Source organism: Mesoplodon bidens (assembly GCF_964165515.1).
Source record: "Mesoplodon bidens genome assembly, chromosome: 1".
NCBI classification, from domain to species: Eukaryota; Metazoa; Chordata; class Mammalia; order Artiodactyla; family Ziphiidae; genus Mesoplodon; species Mesoplodon bidens.
In genome coordinates this window covers 29,457,391-29,473,363 of record NC_138176.1, presented here as the reverse complement: position 1 = coordinate 29,473,363, position 15,973 = coordinate 29,457,391, and the positions used below count along the sequence as shown (strand labels likewise).

Here is a 15,973-nt window from a genome sequence, read left to right as displayed (position 1 = left end):
AAAGGCATATTACAGTGACACCCAATATTAACACCTACCCCACACACTTACGTAAAACAAACAAAAGCCTCACAGACTGATACTTTAACTTACTACATGCCATGTGCTCGGGTTTCCTTTCCTATTCAATTCCATCTTTTTTAAAATGCTGGTCATGACCCACTAAAATTGATTTTAGAACCTACTAGTGGATTTCAACCCAATCTGAAAAAATACCCAAAAAAAGCAGTTATTCTCACCATTCTATCTCCCAATGCCACTGCCACCACCACACCACCACTAAATTCTCCTGCTACCTTGCTTTTACTCAGGTCTTTCCACCCACCTGAAATACCTTCCTTACTCTTTTCCACCTTATAAATCCTATAAATTCTTCCAGACCTACCTATCAATAAAAACTCAGTCATTTCCAGGCAGACTCTCTTGAAATGTTCTTTAACTCTTAGAGCAATAATCATCCAATCAATTCATCTGTCAATTAATACTTTGTCTAGAATTATTATTCAAATTTTATACGTGAAATTCTTTTTCATAATCTTACTGAGGGCAAGGATTAGTCTTAAACTGATTTATAACTATTACTGTATCTTAATAATGCCACACACATACACAGCTGTATACGGATTTTATTTCCTTGCAAGAGCCTCAGCTTATCTGTTCCCTCTAAGAGTTCAGAAAAAAATGCCACCCATAACGGAGAAAGATATTCTGTAAATCACCCTAGCACTACAATTAAATAACTGCTGAATAAACAGTCTGATGAAAGGACAATTAAATACAAAGCTCTCAAAATTCCCAAAGAATTTCCCTAGGAGAAGGGCTTACCTGTATGGTGAGGCCTGGGGCCATGACATTTAAATCTTTCTGCAGAGCTTGCTTGAGGTTTTCGTCTATTTGATCTGTTTTTGAAGCCAAGAACAACAGCTCTCATTATACTCAAAAAAATTTCGTTACATTGTATTAACATTTAAACAAAACCAATCATAATTAGACCTGAAGTTTCCATGGTACTATTCTTTTATAGGGCTTAAGCCATTTCACACACATATGAAAAAATATATATATTTTATATATAGTTTTCTTTTTGTGTGAGGAAAAATTGTGAGGAATTACCGAACAAAGAAATTAAGAAGGAAAGATGACAAGCAGCTACTTGAAGTTTATCAAATAAATGGAGAATCTAGGTTTCTAATATCTTAATTCAGTGTCGCTACTTAATATGTGTCCTGATTCTCTAAAAAAAACAAATTTTCTTTTTTTTTATTTTTTATTTTTTTTATTAGTTTCTGCTTTATAACAAAGTGAATCAGTCATACATATACATCTGTTCCCACATCCCTTCCCTCATGCATCTCCCTCCCTCCCACCCTCCCCATCCCACCCCTCCAGGCGGTCACAAAGCACCGAGCTGATCTTTATCCAAATTCCCAAATAACTAAATTTCATTTCCATGGACCTCTGCCAATTATTTTGGATTTAAAAACAGAGAGGGTGGGGGAAAGGCTCATAGGAAGGTCCTTGAAGCACACAAGAATGGACAATGAAGATGTCACTTCACCTGGCTTTGTAACTCATGAATTTTCTATCCACCTCAACAGTACTTTCCCCATTATTAAATAACCAGTGATGTGACAATTAAGGACAGACCAGTTTTCTCAAACACCGCCCCAATAGTTCTCAATCGTCAATGAGGAATCAACTGGTAGATTTCTAAACTGATTAACCATCCCTATGCCTGCCTCTAAGAAATTCACTAAGAATTCCAGAAGGGAGAAGTGAGCAGCCAATAGCAGCAACCCAATCCCTGGCCAGAGCTTTCCCTACCACAAATGAAAAGTAACTTGTACAGAAGAGAGTCAACATAGCAAGCCTGAAACTACTATCCTTAGAAAGGCCTGTTTGCAATTTGGCCTCTGGCTGTCACCTGGGGTCGTGGATTTGGAGAGCATTCCCTCTATCCCCAGAACTGATAACAATGACTCACCGTGCCTAAATTGTTTATTCAAACAATGTGTTTTATGCTGAACATCTACTTTCCTTCTGGGAATCTGGAATATTGGTATATGCTAGGCAGAAGGTACCTACACGACCAGCCCACAGTAAAAATCCTGCATAGAGAGGCTCTAATGAGCTTCTTCAGCAGGCAACACCTCACATGTGTTGTTACAATTCAATGCTGGAGTAATTAAGCGTATCCTGCATGACTCCGCTGGGAGAAGACTCTTGAAAGCTTGTGCCTGATTTCCTTCAGACTTCACCCAAGTGCCTTTTCCTTCTGCTTTGTATCCTTTTGCTGTAGTACATCTTAGCTGTATGATTATACTGAGTTCTATCAGTCCTCCTAGCAAATCATCAAACGTGGGGGTGGGTCTTGGGAAACTCCAAGACACAGGTTCTTAATTTCTCCAAATTATCTATTAAACTAGCAACAAAGCTAATTTTCAGTAAATTATCATAGTAAAAACAGAATATAGTCTGGGACTTCCCTGGTGGCACGGTGGTTAAGAATCCACCTGCCAATGCAGGGGACACGGGTTTGATCCCTGGTCCGGGAAGATTCCACATGCCATGGAGCAACTAAGCCCGTGTGCCACAACTACTGAGCTCACATGCCACAACTACTGAAGCTCACGTGCTCCAGGGCCCGCGGGCTACAACTACTGAACCTGGGTGCTGCAACTACTGAAGCCTGCATGCCTAGAGCCTGTGCTCCATAACGAGAGAAGCCACCGCAATGAGAAGTCCGCGCACCGCAATGAAGAGTAGCCCCTGCTCGCTGCAACTAGAGAAAGCCCACGTGCAGCAACGAAGACCCAGTGCAACCAAAAATAAAATTAATTAATTAATTAATTTTTAAAAAAGAACATAGTTTGTAACAAATGATCTTTTTCCAATCTCTACCAAGTTACATACTTTGTATTTCAGAAAATGGTTATCATTCTTAAAGTATCTTGTTTGAGTAACTATTTGCTTAATTTAAGCAATTTTAAGCAAATTTAAGTAATTTTAAACTTAAGATAAAGAATATTTTAAAGACAATTGCTCTATTATAAATTCAGAGGAAATGCTCAAATAGCATAATGTTTACTAATATTATTATAGCATTCACAGACAAGTTGAACAAGATTTCTAATTGGTTACTTATATATTTAAAACAAATGAGACACTTACCAAACAATTCAATGTAAACTTCTTGAAGCGTGTGGGCACTGCAAAACTGGTTCAGTTCATGGTGGATTTTATTGAAGATTAAGGTCTTGTCATAATCTGCAGTGTAGTTCCTCACTATATCAAACACTGAAAGAGAGGTACTATCCATGTTCACCCGTGTATCCTCTAATTCAGCCAAGGTAAAAGTTACAGTGATAAACTATACATGAGGAAAAGTGCCAATGAAATAGTGAAAACATGAAACACAACTCCAAGCCTTGATGTGTTCCTTGTGCCTTATTCTCCAGATATTACTGCATTTGCAATTCTAATGGGCAAACTTCAAATTCCATACTAAGGAGAGTATATGTTATCTTGGAGGTAATAAGGAACCGTCAAAGATTGAGCAAGGGCATGACACAATCAGATCTGTACTTCGGCAGCAGAGTGAAAATGAATTGTGAGGCATATAAATCAGAGGCAGGGGAAGTGTAAAGCAATTACTGCAAGGTAAAAGTTTAGCTAAGAGGTAAAGAGGGCCTGAACTAATTGAGGAACAGTGGGAATGAAAGAAGGAGACAGATCCAAAAGACCATTTTCAAAAAGGCAGTTTTTAAAGGCTGTTAAAAAAAAAAAAAAAAAGAAATGACAGGCTAGATAGGAAAGAAGCTAACATTTCTGGGCCAGACTTTATATCAGGCAATTTATATACATTAACACTTAACTCTCACAAAAAAATCTCCTTATTTTGCATAATATGAAACTGAGAAACAGAGAATTTCAGAAATGTGCCTAAGGGTACATACTAGAACATGCCAGAACCTGTGCCCTACTTATTAAAACATGCTTTCTCCCTTCAAATCCAAGACTTGCTCTACTCGCCTTCCCATGGAGGATACTAGATGTAACCAGATTCCAGATCACAACAGATGAACAGGCCATCAATAAATACTTGCTGACTAACTCATCCTCTTGGTCATTTCCAAATGAGTTGGTGATACAATAGTTTCCTCTTTATCTCTGGCCAGAAAACAAGCACTATCTCCCCTTCTTCTATTTTTTCAATCATAGTCCATTCCATTGATTTGTGACCAGGGAAAGTAGATGATAAAAGACAGGAAAACACTTAATTGCTGAAAAATATAATCCAAATCCACTTGATAGTAATACAGGTTACTCTCTCTTCTGAAATTCTTTTGCTATTTGTGCCTGTACCAGTGACATGAAACTTAGCATGACCTTACATTCCTATATATATACATATATATATGTATATATATACATATATACACATATATATATACACACACACACATATATATATATATATTTTTTTTAGGTCAGTATCATGTCTTCTCAAGTAAAATAAAAAGCCCTTAAGGCAAATGCTCTAACTTCACCTTTTAAAACTGCTTTTGCCAACACAGTATCCTGACATAGTAAGCATGCACATTTTAGTAGTAAGGATAAAAATAAAATGGCAGATCTTTTCAAAAACTTTATTATAGTTGATTTACAATGTTGTGTTAATTTCTACTGTATAGCAAAAGGATTCAGTTATACATATGTACACATTCTTTTTCATGTTCTTTTCCATTATGGTTTATCACAGGATACTGAATGGAGTTCCCTGTGCTATACAGTAGGACCTTGTTGTTTATCCATTCTCTATATAATAGTTTGCATCTGCTAATCCCAAACTCCCAATCCACCCCTCCCCCACAGCAACCATAAGTCTGTCCTGTTTCTGTTTCATAGATAAGTTCATTTGTGTCACATTTTAGATTCCACATATAAATGGTATCATATGGTATTTGTCTTTCTGACTTACTTTCCTTAGTATGACAATCTCTAGGTCCATCCATGTCGCTGCAAAATGACATTATTTCATTCTTTTTTATGGCTGAGTAGTATTCCACTGCATGTATGTACCACATCTTCTTTATCCATTCATCTGTCAATGGACACTTAGGTTGTTTCCATCTCTTGGGTATTGTGAATAGTGCTGCAATGAACACTGGGGTGCATGTACCTTTTCAAATTATAGTTTTATCTGGGTACATGCCCAGGAGTAGGATTGCTGGATCATATTACAGCTCTATTTTTAGTCTTTTGAGGAACCTCCATACTGTTTTCTGTAGTGGCTGCACCAATTTACGTTCCCACCAACAGTGTAGGAGGGTTCCCTTTTCTCCACACCCTCTCCAGCATTTGTTATTTGCAGACTTTTAAATGACGGCCATTCTGACTGGTGTGAGGTGATATCTCATTGTAGTGCTGATTTGCATTTCTCTAATAATTAGTGATGTTGAGCAGCTTTTCATGCGCCTATTGGCCACCTGTATGTCTTCTTTGGAGAAATGTCCATTTAGGTCTTCTGAAAACGGCAGATCTTTTGATTGAAAGCAGGGTCTCGAAGTAACCCAAGTACACCCTTGTTCATAGTAGTATTATTCACAATAGCTAAAACATGGAAGTAATCCAAGTGTCCATCAATGGATGAGTAGATAAACAAAATGTGGTATATACATACAATGGAATATTATTCAGCCTTAAAAAGGAAGGAAATTCTGACACATGCTACTACAACATGGATGAACCCTGAGGACATTATGCTTAGTGAAATAAGATAGTCACAAAAAGACAAATACTATATGATTCCATTTATGAGGTTCCTGCAGTAGTCAAATTCATAGAGAAAGAAAGTACAGACAGAAATGTCAGAAAGACAGAAATGGTGGTTGCCAGGGCTGGGAGAGGGGGTGCATGAGGAGTTCTTGTTTAATGGGTAGGGAGTTTCAGTTTTGCAAGATGAAAAGAGTTATGGAGATGGATGCTAGTGATGGTTGCATAACAATGTGAATGTACGTAATGTCCAATGAATATTTAAAAGTGGTTAAGAAGGTAAATTTTATGTTACATGTATTTTATCACAATAAAAAAATTACCAAAAAAATCAAACATTAAAAAGGTTGATCTTACTTCAGAACTCCTAATTAAGTTTTTGATTTGAACAGTACTCCATCTCTGTGAGTTTTCATCTTTTACCAACAAAATGTTCTCCCCACACTGAGGACTTTCAGATTGCTTTGCAAGTTGTAGCAAATCTCAACTAGAGGGCTTCCCTGGTGGCGCAGTGGTTGAGAGTCTGCCTGCCGATGCAGGGGACATGGGTTCATGCCCCAGTCCGGGAAGATCCCACATGCTGCGGAGCCGCTGGGCCCGTGAGCCATGGCCGCTGAGCCTGCGCATCTGGAGCCTGTGCTTCGTAACGGGAGAGGCCACAACGGTGAGAGGCCCGTGGACCACAAAAAAAAAAAAAAAATCTCAACTAGAAAAGATTTTTCTATGGTCACAAATCAATGTAGCCAAGGAACTGATCAGTTATAGACTTTTAACATGTAATGATATTATTTCTCATCCTGACTGGATAAAATGCTACTTTCTAGAAATTCTAGAAATAATCAATGACTGTCTTGTTCTTAGATACACTCAGCTCAGCTCAGAGTAACCCATACAGTTGCAGAAAGTCAACTCTGTCCAGGATTTGTGACCTATTTCTGTCTCCATTCCCTAGGAAGGGAAAACATTCCAGTGATTATGTTTTTTAATATATATATCAGAAATGAATGAGGTCGTAAAACTTTCCTTAGGGAATCTATTCCTATTCCTTAGAGAAGCTCTCAGTTACAGATACTCTGATTATAACTATAACAGAATAGATGGGTACCATACCTGCACAAGGGGCCAACATATTAACCACTTCTATTCGGTCAATATAGATCATGACCCCACCACTAAAAACAGAGAAATGGAAAAATGTGAGCCAAATACAAACCTATTATGTTCCTAGATTAATTCTACATCATCAAACAAATCCCACATGATAGAAATTTAGGAGGAAAATCTAAAGACATATACTACTGATTGATTAAACTGACCTCACTGATCACTACTCAAATGACCCTGCACACACTCACCTGGCTCTCTCATAACCAAAAGCTCACCTCTGTAACTGCTGTGATCAAAATCAGCTCACAGGAAGACTAGACCTATAACCTAGAGCTGCTTAGCACTTTGCCCTTATTAAATGAAGCCAACAGCTAAGGCAGTGCACTTCTCAAACTTCTCCATCAAGGAATCAGGTAAAGTGGTTCCCCAGAGGTATGGAGGCCAGCCACAGGCTGAAATTCTTTTGATTCCCTGCTTTATCTTGATCTACTTTTCATCTGTATTTATTCTAATATGAAAAGAAGAATTTTCCCCCAAACCTTGAAGTAAAACTGACACTCCAGAAAGATAGGTCTTGTTAATTGATGGCCTCCTATACTTCCTGGCCTACCAGCACACACCCTGAGGAACATGTGAACCTCAATTTCAGATACATGAAGTTAAGAGATTTTGAAACTATACAACTAAGCCTTCCTACCAACTTACAACGACATTTTTTTTCTGATAAAAAAGCATAATACCTGCTCACTGAAAAAAATCTGACAAATACAGGAGAGCATGAAGATAAAAATAAAATTTACCCAACATCTCATCAGCTGCCAATTTTGAGTCATCTCTAAAGGGAATCCCTAAAAAAGTTACAGATAGACCTAGGGACAACTTGTATCAAATAAGTTAACTTAAAACAGAGAGAATTTGCTCCCTCTTTAAGAACATTTCTGTGATATTTTGGTCATTTAAAATACAGAATTTAAAACATACACTGAACTTTATACTCTTCTTCTGATACAATTCAGTGTACTGATTATACTCTAAAAATAATTTGGGCCTTGCTTGTCTTTCTTGCCCCCAAACTTTACAGCAGTGATTTTTCAAAGTAAGGTCCTCAGACCAGCTCAGGATCACGTGGGACTTCTGCTAGAAATGCAAGTTCTCGGGTCTCATCCCAGACCTACTGAATCAGAAACTCTAAATTAGATGGCATTTAATACTACAGATGACAAGGTGAGCTGATTTCATTTTAAACTATCTACTGTTAGTTTCAAATGGCTCCTAAGATGGAAAGGTCCTATTTGGAGACAGGGCTTTTCTCAAATAATGCTCTGAAGAGAAATCCCCCTGGGTTACTATGATACCTATTTGAAAGGTGTTTAAGTGATCACAGCTTATGAACAGAAAATACATCTGAACCAAAGGGAGGGTGGTAAGCAAGGGGAACGCTTACCTTGTTCCACAAGGCACATTTTTAACTTCATCAGTTTGCAGTGTTGTCTGGGGAGGAAAAAATATCTCATCAATACTCAGCACACATAACATCAAAGAACCACTGGTCCCAAAGGAAAATCTCTAGAGGACTGCTGAAAGGTAAGTACAGGAGAGCTCCATTACAATTCTAGTCCCCAAAGATTAGCTATCAGAGCAATCTCTTTTCGTATCCTGGCAAACATGAAAGACCAGAGACAGAATATTTCACAGTTGATGTCTGAGTCAAGATGCACCAGGAAAGCTTCAATGCTCTATCTGAAAGTTTCAATGTTCAATCTCTCAGACAGTCCCTTATTTGCGTGGAGCTGGCCTGGGACTGCAAACTACATGGATTACCCACAAGGAAACTACTGCTAGGATTTGTACTCTGAACTCTGATTCCACTGCTAATATTGATGGTTACAATGAAGGCAAGAGATAACTATTATATGCATACAAGCAGTCTTCAACTCAGAGGGGCCCTTGAGCTCAACACCAACCTTTTCCTCTAAAGCTATAGTCAATATTTTAGTTCAGGTCCTACAGATTTCTCAGACAGTCTCTCAATTTCCTTTTTAACAGAAATGCCACCATCAGCACTGCTTCCTCCTTGTGAACCAACCATCTGGTACTTAATTACTCTGCCCCTGTCACAACTTGGTTTGGATCCAGAATGACTCCCTATTGCACTTGAAGGCTTCCAACAGGCGAGCAAATAATGAGTGTATTCTGGACACACTGCACCATATTAAGCCCACAGCAACATAGTACTTTATGGAATACAATGGAAAAAAGAAGCATGGTCCTTGTTTCCAAAGAGCTCACAATCCAACACAGGAGATAAAATCCTTACAAAGCAATCCATAACAGGTACAAATAACAGAGTATAAACTGAATTGTTAGGTATTAAGTGATAGAGTAAAATAATCATCTGAAAAGATCTCTGAGGTGAAATATTTATAAGCCCAGTCTAGAGAAGGAGAAATAAGAACAGATAAGGCAGAGAAGCATCTTAAATTCAATACGTATCTATTCAAATACACAAAGTTGAGGACAAACCGTGTGTATAGGTGTCAGGAAGCAGTTGGCTTGCCTGGAGCAGAAGGGACAATATAGATGAGAGGTGAAACTCTGAGAAGAGAACATAACATGATGATGTTAGGTAGAGGGCCCTGAATGTTTGCTGGGGGGCTTGTGCTCTCCCTAGTCCATCTTATACAGAGCCACAAACAAACCTTTCAAAAACAGGACCTTTCCTTGATTCCTTTGCTTATGTGTGTTGTGGTTCTCATTATCTATCATATCTGGAGGCAAGAAAACCAGCTGGGAAGCTAAAGTAGTCATTTATTTAGGTTAATGAAGAAAAGGCCCTGGAAATTTAAAGCTTTCAACCCAGGAGATACAATAGAGAAGGGATTTGATAACTAGTTTCATATAAAGTTCCAGGAGGAAAAAGAATAGAATATTAAGTCTGGGGTTAAAAGGGTGATAGTAAACATTAGTGACAGGATCTAGGTAGAGTAAGGGAAGTTGATAGAGGTGAGCTCAATTTATTTTATTTCCTTCAAAACATTCACCAAATTCAACTTCCAAATCAACTTTAAATATACATTCTTACTTAAACCTAAAGAATATTCTCTAGTCAATTTTCAAACCAAGTAGAACTAGGAAAGAGTTCAAATGTTAAATCTTCAATTTAACATCCTATCTTCATGTACTTTTATACTTCTTTTATATTACCTCAAAAATTATTTCCCCAGTATGAATGCTTATTTTTAAAGTCTTTGGTTTTGTTATGTAAATATATATTTTAAAGGCTGAAGGTTTTTATATTTTTCTAAACATAGTTTTTTTTTCTTACATCATATATGGGATCTCACATTTCCCCAAGATGTCTTAAATATTCCTTTCAAATGCCAAGTCTGTTAAGCCTTTTGTTTGTATAAGCTATGTCTTCTAATGTGATCCCAAAATTCCTAAAAATAAGTTTCTCTATCTCATTCTTATGAAAACAACTTAAAAGGGTTTTATTAATCTAATTCTTTCCTAGAACGTTACAGTTTCACATATAAAGACAGACCATTTCTATTTAGTCACACTGACTCCAGCAGTAAATCTTTTTACTAATTTCATTTTCATTTCTTTTTTTTAATAAATTTATTTATCTATCTATCTATCTATCTATTTATTTATTTATGGCTGAGTTGGGTCTTCGTTGTGCACGGGCCTTCTCTAGTTGTGGCAAGCGGGGGCTACACTTCATTGCGGTGCGTGGGCTTCTCATTGCAGTGGCTTCTCTTGTTGCGGAGCATGGGCTCTAGATGCGTGGGCTTCAGTAGTTGTGGCACGCGGGCTCAGTAGTTGTGGCTCGTGGGCTCTAGAGCGCAGGCTCTGTAGTTGCGGAGCATGGGCTTAGCTGCTCCGCGGCACGTGGGATCTTCCCGGACCAGGGCTTGAAGCCGTGTCCCCTGCACTGGCAGGCGGACTGTTAACCGCTGCGCCACCAGGGAAGTTCCTCATTTTCATTTCTTATGACAGTTCATCACTCTATGTGTGTGTGTGTGTGTATATGTATGAATACAGACACACACACATATATATAAACACACACACTGTGTATTTGTTATATATGTAATTAAACTCTAAAATCCATTTGTTTATTGTCTGTATCTCTTTTATATATCTCTGCATCAGTATGACTCAACATACTAAGCTCCAAGAAGGCAGAGACAAACCTGCCTGGCTTTGAACAAGATGTAAAAAAGCCCCTGGGGGCTTCCCTGGTGGTGCAGTGGTTGAGAGTCCGCCTGCCGATGCAGGGGACACGGGTTCGTGCCCCGGTCCGGGAAGATCCCACATGCCGTGTAGCGGTTAGGCCCGTGAGCCATGGCCGCTGAGCCTGCGCGTCCGGAGCCTGTGCTCCGCAACGGGAGAGGCCACAACGGTGAGAGGCCCGTGTACCGCCAAAAAAAAAAAAAAAAAAAAAGCCCCTGATCTCTAAGGTCTGATGATGCCATTGATAACATCAATGTAGACTACTTAAGCTGTTGATGGGTTCATGCAAATAAAACCCCTTGTTTCACAGAGGAGTAACTGAAGTCTAGAATGGTTAAGTGATTTCTGCAAAGTCATATAAACAATTAGTGGCAGAGCCAGAGCCAGAACCTAGTTTACGGGTTTCTGGCCCCATGTTCACTACACCATACCACTTCCAGAGAAATCAGCTCAATTTAACAACTTTCACCACAAGTAGAAAGGTCAGAAATATACATGTGTTATGACCCCTGCCTTCAAGAAGCTTGGAGACTTTCTGGAAAAAAAAATTCACACAAAAACTTAAGGGAACCATACAACATCATTAAAGGAAATAAGATCAAGGGCCAAACTCTACAATACAGACTTTAAGGGCTATGGCAGAGGAGGAGAAGGATCTGTGATGAGCCTTAAAAAGGCTGGCAAGATTTAGACAGGAAATAAGGAATAAAGAGAGAGAGGGTGAGGGAAGGGGTGACAGCAACAGCCTAGGCAAAGTGAATAACATAAAGGTGGGAAGACAGTATGGAAATCAGTCTGACTAGGGGAAGAACACCACACTTCACCTCAACAGACACAGTTCTTGCCCCAAGCCATCTAACAGGGAACTGGAGGGAAATCTGGAGGATTTAAGTACTCTTAATGAAAATCTCACTTAGCAGGAAGCCTAGACTTTAAATTACGAGATTAAATACACTGAATTTTCCCGAGCCCTGAAAAATGAGCAGCGGATAGTAGACAAACTTCTGAATCCAAAGATTTATAATCACACTGTGCCTGCAAAAGTAGTAACAATCTGGTCCTGTTTTGTCATCTTGTTACCTCAAAAGATATTTACTAAGTGCCTGTTCTCAAGAACCAGCCGCTTATTTAAGATATTCTGGGATGCTGTCAAAATAGAACACTCACTAATGTTCCGCATAAAATTATGCTTAATGTACCAGGCAAAAATGTGAAGCAGAGAAGCTGTGTATAAAAATTCAGATCCTCCATGTTAACAGCAGCCCAGGAGCTTGCCTCTATGGAAACCAAACACCATTCTAAACCAAGTTATCACTGGTTTATATCTCTAGTTGTGTTTCAAAGTCCTGCTTTTATTTTGACAGCAGCAACAGAAAACCTGCTGCATACCACTATATAGATGGGAGAAGTGAGTCCTTCCAAGCTGCCTAGCTCATACTTCTAACATACCTCAAGAGAGTGACGTGGTTCAAAACCGTAACTTATGCTGTGACAACTGTACTCTGAATTTTCAACTCCTATATTTAAGTAAATACTACCGTTAGCTTAAGAAACAAGGAACTCTATCTCCACCCATGAATGTGGTCACTGTTCCGCTCGCACCTGTCTATCCAGTGCGGGGGCTTCCCTAGGAATCACTCACCTGCACAGATCTGAACGTAGTAATGAAAGGCAACATGATATGATAGCCTGGTCCACTGGGGCTAGTTAGTAAAGCTCCTCCCCTGCAAAAAGATGTTTCAATTTGACAAGATTATAAAAAGAGAAATTCTCTTTCCAAATCTAAAATGCTATAATAAATATTCACTCTTACTCATGCTACTGATCTACTAAAGCCTCACTAATATAAGTTACTAATGATGAACAACTGCTGGTCCCTAAAATATCTGCCACGCCTACAGAAGTGAAAAGATCAAATTAATGTTACACCTTGTTTCACAAGTTCTACCAACCATACCTCTGGGTCTCCAGCACCACTCTCAGGTATAAAGATTCTCTTTGGTCTTTAACCTTTTGAGAACTACTTGTGAAAAAAACTCGAATGGCTCTCAGTTGATGTACTTTAATTGTACATAGCGTGAGCCAGATCAAAACACAATACATTTAATCACCAGGTTGAATAAAAAATAGATAACACAAGCTTTCAAGGAAGGAGAATTTCTGATGCTCAAGATTCTTTTAATCTACCTACAAAGCAATTAAAATGTGGGGGCGATTAACATACACACTACTATACATAAAATAGGTAAACAACAAGGACCTTCTGTATAGCACAGGGAACTATACTCAATATTTTGTAATAACCTATAAGAAAATAATCTGAAAAATAATATATATAAATAAATATATATATGTATAACTGAATCACTCTGCTATACACTTGAAACACAACGCTGTAAATTAACAATTTAAACAATTTTTTAAATAAAAAAAGAAACTTATTTGGAACAAAGAAAAAAATACTGGGGGCATAAAGCCTCTATAAAATCAACAACAACAAATTAGCACGAAAGATGAAGGGTGAGGGGATAAGACTACAGATAAATATAAGTGTGGGCTTGTTCACCAAATTCTGGAATGTGAGAAACATGAAAGCACATCTTGCAAGTTATAAAAAGGAGGTAATTTGGAGGCAAATATAAAAAAGAAGTCCTATTTTACATAATGAATAGTAAATTAATATAACTTACTTTCCTATCTTGAAAATATAAATAGGTTTGCAAAGAATTCATAACAAATAGCTAATAAAAGATTAACTGTTTGAGGTCCATCCCTAATTTTTTGAGAGCCATACCTTGAAATGCTCTTTCCTTGGCTTTACTATCAGGAAGACAATGCTGAACTAGATGGAAATACAGACTAGTCTGTCATTTTTTAAATGCCAGACCACCCACCTGCTAAGACATACCACTAAAATTGTATTTGAAATTAATGCTTCACAGGGAAGACTGTTTCTAAGACTCTGGATGGATCTAAAAGTAGAAATATTGGTTTTATGGGATGACAGAAGCCAGCAAAAAGTTGAAGCTCTTTCAAATACATCGTTATCGCAATTTCTCCAAACTGTCCTCTGTCTATATCAAAAGAACTGGTGGTAACTACGTTGAAGGAAAAGCTATTCATCTCAGCTAGAGGTCAACACATTCCACACCACTGCTTTCCACAACTCGAAAAGACAGGGAAAGGTGGGAGGAGGATGTGTCTGTCACAATCCTGTGTTTGTCTCCCAAGGTCCAGGAATTTAACAACTGTCATGGTCTTAATGGCCTTACAAGCCCAAACCAGACACCAGAACTTTTTAAAGGAAAAAAAAAAAAAATCTAAGAAACAACCACAAACAGGACCAGAGTTTCTAAACAGCACCTACAGCTGCAAACTAAAAGCCAGTACAGCTGTGTGGAATTTAACAATGATTTAACCATTTCTTCAGCCACAGGTGGAGTCACCACTGCCTTCCACCCTTCATTTTTTTCTGCAAATGACTGAATTTACTGACTACTAGCAACAACTGCAGGGAGTCCTAACCTCTGCACACAATGTACATAGCACTGAAACTGTCCAACACCTGGAGGATGCTCTGCAAAAGCCTGCCACAGCTCCCATACTCTCCCTAGAGCTGCGACGAAAGTCACTTCCTAGGACTGGAAGGAGCTCCCTGGCACCGCAGAGGGAACAACTTCCTAGACTCTAATGGGAGTCTCCCTTCTACCTGCTCTAGAAACTGAGCTGACTGCACGTGCCCCTCACCTGTAGTACACGGCCAGGTGTCCTTCCTCGATCTTGTGGATGGAGGCGTAGAGGAGGACAACCACCAGACCCACCACTGCAGCCACCAGAACGCGTGCTTGAGTCATATTCATCCTAGTTCCTCCTGGATGAGGAAGGAACGGAGCCCCAGCCCCGTGAGTGACAGGCCCACCTTCCGTTTTCCACCTCGCCCTCCCGCGACCTGGCCCCCTCCCGCAGGCCGAGCTGAGGAGTCCTGTGCCTCTTTTCCCTCCTCGCAGAGCCCGCTTCCCCGTCGCCAAGCCGTCCGCGCGAGCCGGCCCGTGGGTCGCCCCTGGTGAGCGTCTTGCCACCACCCCCCTCCCAACAGCCGCTCCTCCCCGCCCAGGGGAAAGCACTAACTGAGAAGGGGGCCAGCCGGAGACTCCGGACAGACGCCGACCCCTCGGCCGCGCCTCACCGATCCGTGACGCACCGCCCCCCGCCTGCACGCGAAGTCTCCACCCGGGCCGCACCAACCGCGGCCAAGAGCCGGCCCCGCCCACCCGCGGGGCACTGCGGCTGCGCGGACACGCACACCGACGCCGCGCTCGCCCCGCGACTAGAGACGGGGAGCGGACGGGACAAAATTCTCGCCGCCGCCCGCCGAGCTATCTCGCGCGAAGGTACGTGGGCTCTCCACTGTGTACTGCTGGTTTCCTGCTCCGGAAGAGACGGGAAATCGGCAATGTGGAGTAAGGAAGGAGGCAGAGGAACGGAGAGGGCCTCTGAGACAAGGGACTAGTCAGCGTGTTCTTGTGCAGTCACCTATTAGCGTGCCAGAATGCTGATCCAGTGAGGGCTTTATGAAAGCCATCCAAGCAACAAGAACAGAATAAACTAATAAGCCCATAACGTGGGTGTGTGTTGGAGGGTCCTCCGGGAAGACTGAAGACAATGAGCATTTGAGCTTCCTTGAAGCCTGTGTGACGGAAAGGAGTGGGATGCTAGGCTAGGCCCAGATTTTGAAAGGCTCGAATGCACTTTTTCTGTGGGGAGGGACAACTGGATGGCTAGAGAATAGAGACAGACAGACTTCCTTTTCACTACATATTTTTCTGTTCTTTTAAATTATGCATTATCTGCA

The 15,973-nt window shown here is 40.1% G+C and overlaps 1 protein-coding gene across 2 annotated transcripts in view; it reads right to left on the bottom strand.

Moving 5' to 3' along the window:
* The window catches only part of ERLIN1 (ER lipid raft associated 1), a 35,719-nt gene extending 20,324 nt beyond the window's left edge, over positions 1 to 15,395 (bottom strand). The window contains exons 1-7 of one of the 2 annotated variants that reach the window (XM_081225183.1): positions 15,308 to 15,395; positions 14,869 to 14,992; positions 12,764 to 12,845; positions 8,327 to 8,373; positions 6,886 to 6,947; positions 3,172 to 3,297; positions 826 to 899 (exon numbers count right to left, since the gene is read on the bottom strand). In XM_081225183.1, coding sequence (XP_081081309.1) covers positions 826 to 899; positions 3,172 to 3,297; positions 6,886 to 6,947; positions 8,327 to 8,373; positions 12,764 to 12,845; positions 14,869 to 14,981 — 504 coding nt within the window. In that variant the 5' untranslated portion in view covers positions 14,982 to 14,992; positions 15,308 to 15,395. Of the gene's footprint in view, positions 1 to 825; positions 900 to 3,171; positions 3,298 to 6,885; positions 6,948 to 8,326; positions 8,374 to 12,763; positions 12,846 to 14,868; positions 14,993 to 15,249 lie in introns of both variants that reach the window. The other variant, XM_081225182.1, reaches the window with a different exon arrangement.
* Between the last annotated feature and the right edge of the window lie 578 nt (positions 15,396 to 15,973).